The 8470-nt window shown below is 28.6% G+C and overlaps 1 protein-coding gene across 1 annotated transcript; it reads right to left on the bottom strand.

Annotated features, from left to right (window-relative positions):
- Positions 1-7132: 7132 nt before the first annotated feature.
- LOC105770927 (14 kDa proline-rich protein DC2.15) lies at positions 7133-7857 on the bottom strand. The gene has a single exon (XM_012592334.2). It carries the CDS (start codon positions 7738-7740, stop codon positions 7360-7362), a length of 381 nt encoding a protein of 126 aa, XP_012447788.1. The 5' UTR covers positions 7741-7857; the 3' UTR covers positions 7133-7359.
- Positions 7858-8470: the final 613 nt, after the last annotated feature.

The raw sequence follows: 8470 nt of genomic DNA, 5'->3' as shown, positions 1-8470 counted from the left end.
AATAAAAAAATAAAAAACTAAGACTATCTTTAGGTTTCTTCTCAATATGCTCTCCCAAACTTTTACTACTAGTTGAACTTGAAACAACACAACTCCATAATAAAAGCTTAAAGTAGAAATAAAATCATTTTGGTTGTAGAATCATAAGAAGAACTAATACCATGAAGGAATATTGATGAATAAGAAGAAGATCCTCTCAGTAATTTTCCACAGATTTTTTGAACTGTGTTTGATTTCAGTACTGTTGCATGGTGAAATGCTTTAGCTTTTTTTCTTGATACAGTTCAAGAAAGCTGTGGAAAACCACAAAGAGAACCATAGCTGCTGCATGCAAGCATCTGACCACCTAACCATATCTCAGATTGAGAAGAACTTGGTAGATGAAAGGCAAGAGAAGAGAAGAGAAGAGAAGAGAGAAGAAGTGAAAGTGGGAGAAATGATAGGCAGAGGGCTAGCCGAGTAGTATTATTGTGATGTGAAAACTGAATATATACACACACATATATATACATAAAGAGAACCCTTCATTTTCAAAGGCTATTCCATTTGTATTATACTTACAGTAACGTATGAGATGCAATATGAATGGCTTTAACTTTTGGAGCTTAAAATTGTAAAATGATATGATCTTTAAGTAATTTTCTTGATTTGTTACTGATTTTAGATTAGATATGTTTACACTATATAAATTTAAATTTGTTCTAATTTTGTCAATGAGAAATGAAATGGTATGCCCTTGGGTCCTCAATGGCTCAGGTATAGGGGCGAAATTAGAAAAATTTTTAGGGGGCAAAATTAAAATTATAATTTTTACGATAATAAAAATACAGTTTGACCATTTTAATAGCCTCTATATTTATAATTTTTAAAGGACTAAATCAAATTTTTATCATTTTTAAGGGGCGACAAAGTGCAATTTTATCTTTACTAATTTAAATTTTTAAAAATTTCAAAGAGCCTAAATGAAAAAGAACTTCATTTTAGGGGGCCAGGGTCCCTGCCAGCCCCCTGGTCGCCCCTACCCAGGTTCTAATCTTACAACTTACAATCTTAGCTTCTTTTCAAGATTTATTTTGGGCTTATTAATAGGTGCAATGGTTCTAAGGGGAAAATTTAAGGTCGAACCCTAGAAAAAAGGTGAATACAAGGGGTATGTAGGGTCCTTGACCCTAAAAGTCCCTTGTAAATGATTAAATTATAAATTAATATAAGTCAAATTGTACTTCTCCCCCAAAAATGAAAAAAAAATCTATTTAGTCCTTTCAAAAATAATGAAATCATAAATTAATATTTTGACACCTCAAAATTTTATAATTCAATTTTGGCCTCCCTAAATTTTTTTTTTTAAATGATATTGTTGGAAAGAACAATCATGAACTCGAAAATGATTAGTCTTCATAGACTGTAAGACAAATATGAAGGATACATTGATTATATAAAAATATTTTTGAGTTTTAAGCCCCACCAGGGATATATTAGGATTTATTGGCTATGACTCATTAATAAATGTTTGGGATAAATGTCAAAAGTTATACATGAACTTTGGCCCAATGTGTAATTTTATACATGAAATTTTAATTTAATCAAATTCTCACAAAGTATTAACACAATTATTGATATAGCATCGTTTTATATTTATATATTGCATACACAAATAATTATATTTATCCACTATAAAAATAAATTAATGTATTTATTTAAATGTGTATGATTAAATCAAAGTTCATGTATCAAATAGTACATTGAATAAAAATTTATGTATAATTTTGAGATTTATCCCTAAATGTTTTCTCGTACTTTTTTTTAATGTCTCATCGAATGTGGTAACTATCTAGATTTGTTATGATTTAGTTTTGGTTATATTTTGGTATTGTGCTTCTTCTTTTTTTACAATGATGATTTGAAGTTCGAACCTAGGCTATTCATAAGATAAATGAACACCCGATCAATAAATCAAACTTTGAGTTCAATCTAATTGTGCCTTGTGTCGATTTGATTCTAATTATAGCTTATCCCAATGTATATATAATTTGTTATTGTCCTTATGATTGTCCCAATACACATACTTATGATTGTCCTTGTAAACTAAAAAACAAAAGAGTCTAATCTTCTTATTGCATATATTGAACTTGTAACCAATCATGTCAAATCATTTACTCTATACACATATATTAAATTTCTGATTAATGGTGGATTTGGATAGATAATGAGGTGCGATACAGTGTGTTTAGTTTTTTTTTATCTCTTGTTACAGTATTTAATTTTACAGTCACCATTATTTTTACACTAACTTCAAGTAAACGCACTGTCCATCAAAACCCACCCTAAATTAACATCACAAACCAATTGAATACTGACTCAAAATAGATCAACAAAAACTCAATCATAATACACAAAAAAAAAAATTTAAACATTTAACATGCTGAAAGGGCGTGCGTTGCGGTTTGCATCAGAAGGTCCCTCGGGCGTTTCGCAAATGAAAGGGATGGTACGTGTGGGCAGATGGGTGGGGAAAATATACATATGTATAACTGCTCTGAGCCCATGACGTAGTACTTCATGTGGACTTGTTGTCACCTCTCATAACCCATTTATCAAACCATCAAACCCTTCTTCACCTTTCGGCCATACTTTTTGCTTTCTAATTTTTATTATACTACCATATTATTATGTCATCAAAACAAAACATCTAGTAAATGTCAAGATTTTTTTTTTATATCTTTATCTATATCTATTTCTATAAGTATCTATAATATAATTATATTTCTATAAGTGTTTGATAAACCACTGGATTTTTTTATTTTATTAAAATTAATGTTTTTAATATTTTATTTTTATTTAATATAAAAATTTTAACAAAAAATAAGTAGGTAAGTTAACTACTTATTACTTATGCCTCGTCTGATTACTTAGGTAATAACATAAGGAAAAGCTTAGGTAAGTATTAAATTGGCTCCTTAATACATAATGAATAATTATCACAATGTTGGGTAGACATTTTAAATTTATGTAATACATGTCTTTTACCACGTTTGGTTAAAGTTTTAACATAAGTTGATTTTATTTTATTAAAATTGAAATAAATTATCTTTTCTTAAATAAAATATTTAAATTAATATATTTATATTTCATCCAAAGTTATCTAAAATAATATAAAATATTATATCAATAAGATTAAAATTAAAAAATTAATATTTATTTTCTCAAACAACATAATTATATTCAATACTTATATTTACTAATTTACCAAATAATTTTTAATTTAAAACTAGCCCTTATAAAATTTAGCAATAAAAATTCAGTACTTAATATTTCAGCACTTAAATTTTTAGTTTATCAAAGACACCCTAAATTAAATATATAAATATCTATTAATAGACTTTAAAAAAAAAAAAGCTTAATTGAACCCCATGTGATGGCCTGATGGTCAAGGGCGTTCATTGCTCCAAGTATGGCCTGAGTTCGAGTCGCGCTAGTCGCATTTGTTGTTCATTTAAATCAAGTTCGAATCTTGAAGTCGACTTTGTTGAGAGGAAATAGGAAATGCAAAAGGTTGTGTAGACATTTGCGCAATTTGGGTATGGATCTTTGGAAAGCATTCAAGCGATTCATATATTATTTTCAAAAAACAAAATATTGCATGCTCACATTTTAGAGGTTTGATAAGTTAGAGATCATTTAGTATATAAACTTCAATTTTGATGGAATATGAGTACAAAATTTTGTAACTAGGGTGCAAATTCTGACAATAAATGGTAGTTGCTTTTATTTTAATAACATCTGAAGTAATCAAATTCAAAACACATAAACTTTAAATTCTTGGTTGTTAAAGAAAGTTCAGAGTGGTTAGGTATCTATAAAGCATTTTGGGACAAACTCCATGGTTATGGATCCACTTACTAAAGGTCTACTACTCAAGGTTTTTTTTATAAGCACACTGCTCATATAAGTGTGATGTCATTTAGGAATATTCGATTTCAGTGGAAGTTTGTAATTTTAAATGTTTTTCTATCATAGACAAATTTTCAATTTGCAAATATTTTAAGGTTATTCTCTGCAAAAATAAAGTTTATTTGATATATTCACACTCTAATTTTGGTAAGGTTTGATGTCATTAAGGTTTAAGGAGGACCAGTTGAAAATAGACATGTTTAGATCACTTTACATGTAATTTCCATGTTACACATCCATACTTGATCTATTTCATTTAGTTGTGTTAATATATGTGATCATGGATGAATTTAGTTACGATATATGTAATGAAAGTTGCATTGGTTCTATCTTAACATAATTAATGGATGAAATTGTTCGAATAACTTTTGATTATGATAATAAAATTTTAAGCTTGTAAGGCTTAATAATGACATGTAATTAAAAGATAATTAGTATATATATGTGGTCCAAGTGGGAGATTGTTGGATAATATGGACGTCTCATGTATATTATAAGAATAATTACATGTTATTATTTACTATCATAACAAGTTAACCTAAATTAAAAGTGAGCTAATATAGTTGAGGCTTATTATGCTTTAGTTATTCAATAAATCATGGATCAAATATATATAGATACTCTAGTCACTAATTTCTCATTGATGGTGGGCTGATTAGAAATCAAGATTAATGTGCAAAAGTATTAAATTACGGTTATAGTCCCCAAATTAGACATATGTAACTTATTTGACATCCCATATTCAATAAAGAGAGAGTTACCTTCTCTAAAATAATTTTGTGCTAATTTGGAAGATCAAAACAACAAGACTTGAATATTTCAACATATCAATATGTTTATATACATTTCCGCATCTAATTTTTTATCTTAATAATCGACATGATAGATCCTAATTTATTAGAATTTTACAGTTTAACAACATTAACACATTTAGTATTACATTCAACACTTTCTTGGAAATAAAAGTTACTTTTCAATATTACATTTTTAAATAAAAGATAATATTAATATATTTAAATATTTTCAATAATTTTTATTATTACAAATATTTTAATTAAGTATTTAATAATTTTCAATAATCTTTATTATTATCAAATATTTGAACTAACCAATATATATTTTATCCACAATAAAACAATTTGTTCACATTCTATTATTCTCCAATCATAGAGATCTCACCTTTATAGCTAAAGACTAGAGCACTCAGCTCCAAATCCCCCTTGAGAATTTAGGCAATAAATACTCTACAATGTTTACAATAATAGTTTGCACTCTCTCACAAGATAGTTCCACAATGAACATATTAGAATGCACCCAATAAGCTCTCCTACAGAACCTATACAAGCCTCCAAACATATATCAATTATTCTAACTTGCTAACAATAGAATCTAAGTGGATACAAAGTAACTCCTTGAAAATAGCTATTACATCAATGACAATCAAAATAAAGTCACTCGAAGATATAGTCTCCAAAATCAACAGCACCATCTCGATCACATCTCCACATTTCAAGGGCTTAATTGATTCACACGAATTCAATCCAATCTTCAAATGCCAAAGATTGGTTTTCATAGATGGACCAAAAATATCTTCAATAAAACAACGCATAACCACTTCGGTAATAGTCTACAATTGGCACTGTTTCAACTTATTGTGTCTCAACCATTATAATAATAGAAATGTCAACAACTGTTAAAATAAATTAAAAAAGCATACAATAATTAAGATTAATTTTAAAAATCTTATAAATTGTAATAATTAAACATACAATAATTACGTAATGTTTAAAATAAATGATCTAATATCATTTAAAAAGCATGGAGTAAAAGAAGAATTTACCCAAATTATAAATAAATACTTCAAACGAGAGTGCCAAAAGTGTATATATATATAATGTAAATATGACTGCTTATTTCCATTTTTAGTTATGATATATGTTCTATATGTGGAACTAGTTTTAGTGAGACATGTTAGGTAAGTTGTGTCATTTGTAGCCACTAAAGGTAAATTATTTTATTAATTTTATAAAATTTAAAATAAAATTTCATTATATAACATTAATATGAATATAATGAAACAAAGGTCCCATATATATATATCACATGTATTCGGAAAACCTATGATCGACATGCATCTCTCCAAACTATGTATCCACCACTCAAATAGCTTCCTTTCATTGTCAAGTTGAATGGTCATATAACCATCAATCCTTACCCATTTAAAGTTTTACAATTACAAGCTGGTTGAGTCTTGCATGTGTATTATTATCAATACAAGATGATAGGGATTCAAGTATACAGAAACACATTATCCTCCTATTTATAGGTTAGAAATGGAGTATAAATAACATATATAATTATTCAAATTTTATTTTATAATTGCAAAACTAAATATATTAGATAATTTTTTGTATAATGCTATCAGAAAAGAATAGAAAAATGTAGTAATTACTTTTGTTTTGTCGTACGTCCTTTGCTTTGCAAAATATGGAGTCTTTCTTTTGACTAAGCCATTAAAAATTGCATGTTTAGAAAAACTAAAAAATTAACTCTAAATTATATAACTTAAATTTCACACTGCAAATTATTGGTAAAAGTATTATAAAGACTTTTATATTGAAAGTTGGATTGCATTTTTCTCTTTTTATTCAAAAAATAAATAAATTGATCTTTTTGTTAAGAAAACCATTCATTTCTAATGTTAAAAACTGGTTCATGTATATCAGCATGAGGTACATGTGGCACGTCACATGTCATTGTTTGGTTATTTCTTCAATTATATATGTCAATTTTTATAACAGTACAAACGGATGAATATTTTAACAAAAAGAACCAATTGGCTCTTCGATCTAACGTAGAACGATTAATTTGTCATTTTTCGAGTAGAAGGGATAAAATGCAATCTGACTCCTAATATAATAAACTCTATGATACTTTTAGCACAAATTATTTATAGTGGGGACAACAATTTCAATTTATTTATAATAAATTATTTGTTGCTGGACCTCAACTTAAAAAGCATGTTACAAGTTGTTTATGTAGTTTCAAAAGAAGATATTATTTGCATTTTATTGATATTGAGATCCTAATTAGTTTGATGGTATAGTCAATGTCTCCCCCCAATTTGATAATTAATTGTGTTTTCGCAAACATGAAATTCTGCCTCCAGAAATGATAACAATTAAGCAAAATCAAACTTGACATTAATTGAGAACAAACAACATTAATCAAACATTACATTAGGCTGAGGTAATTGAACCCACACGCCTAGTTATTGAACTAGAACAAATATTACAACGACAATTGTTGAATGACAAAAGAAAAACCCTAATATCCAACATGAAACACTAGAAATGATGAAAGTAACTTAGACCAAACTTTAGCCAGCAACATGATAATATATCCTTTTTATTCACATTTGAAGCCTGGAGGAACCTCCTTCTGACATGCACTAAGGATTAGACTAAGAGAAACTGGGATGTTGAGGTTGATTCCAAGTACATTGGCTTTAATGGCAGTGCAAAGGCAAAGGGCAGCTTCCAAATCAGCCAACCCTTGAAGCAAAGCACAGCATTTGCTGGAAGGAGGGGTTCCAACAATCACGTTGACAAGTCCAAGCACGTCAGCACAAACACCGAGCTTCAACGTGTCCTTAGGGCAAGAAGCAGGGGTTGCTGGTGGAGGGCATGGTGGAGGTTTGGGTTTGCATGAATTGCAAGCAGTGGTGAATGTTGAGTGGAAAAGAAGAGTGAAGAGCAGAAAGAGGGCACAGAGTTTGTAGGAAGCCATTGCAGGCAGGCAGGCAGAAGCAGAAGTGAACTGTAGATATGGAAGGAGCCAGTGGGTAAGTGTAGCACCAGAAGTAGCTTTTTTAAAGGAAATTTGTGAGGTGGCTGTTTAAGGGAATCTGATTGAGTGGAAGAGAGTGAAAATGGATGATATAATGTAGCAGTTGGATTTTGTTTTATTTTTGTAAGCTTCTGGGTAATGAAATATGTACAGGTTTTCAGTCAAATGGAAAAATATGCGTTCATTGGCGGGGCTCTAAGTGGACGCAAATACGGTACTGTTGCTTATTTTTACATCTCGGATTATATAAAATTATGATTTTATGTTATCCTTTTTTCTTTTTAATAGGATGATGAAAAATTAAATTTTTTCTCCTAATTTTTAGCTTTTTCCTCTTAAAAGAATTCAAATCTAACTAAAAATACTAAAAATCAGGAGGAAAAATCTAATTTATTATTTTTCTATTGGAAATGGATAGATATGACGTGGAATCATAGTTTCATACAATTCATTCTCCTCTCCTAGAGGTGCTGATGGTTGGCTCTAATCATTATATTAATATATTTTATGTTTGTTTAAATTCGACCCGGTTTGAAATATGAGTTTAAGATATTATCTAAATCTGTCCATATTTGCAAAAGATTAATTCAAACTCATTTTTAAAATTTTTAAAAATATGTGTTTATATTATTTTATTTTAATATTTGATAATTTTATATATTTTATTTAT

Source organism: Gossypium raimondii, chromosome 7 (assembly GCF_025698545.1).
Source record: "Gossypium raimondii isolate GPD5lz chromosome 7, ASM2569854v1, whole genome shotgun sequence".
Taxonomy (NCBI): Eukaryota; Viridiplantae; Streptophyta; class Magnoliopsida; order Malvales; family Malvaceae; genus Gossypium; species Gossypium raimondii.
This window is presented reverse-complemented; position numbering and strand designations above follow the sequence as displayed.

Bases quoted from the DNA above. Each gene is read 5' to 3' on its own strand.
- LOC105770927 (XM_012592334.2), bottom strand. From the start codon at position 7,740: ATGGCTTCCTACAAACTCTGTGCCCTCTTTCTGCTCTTCACTCTTCTT.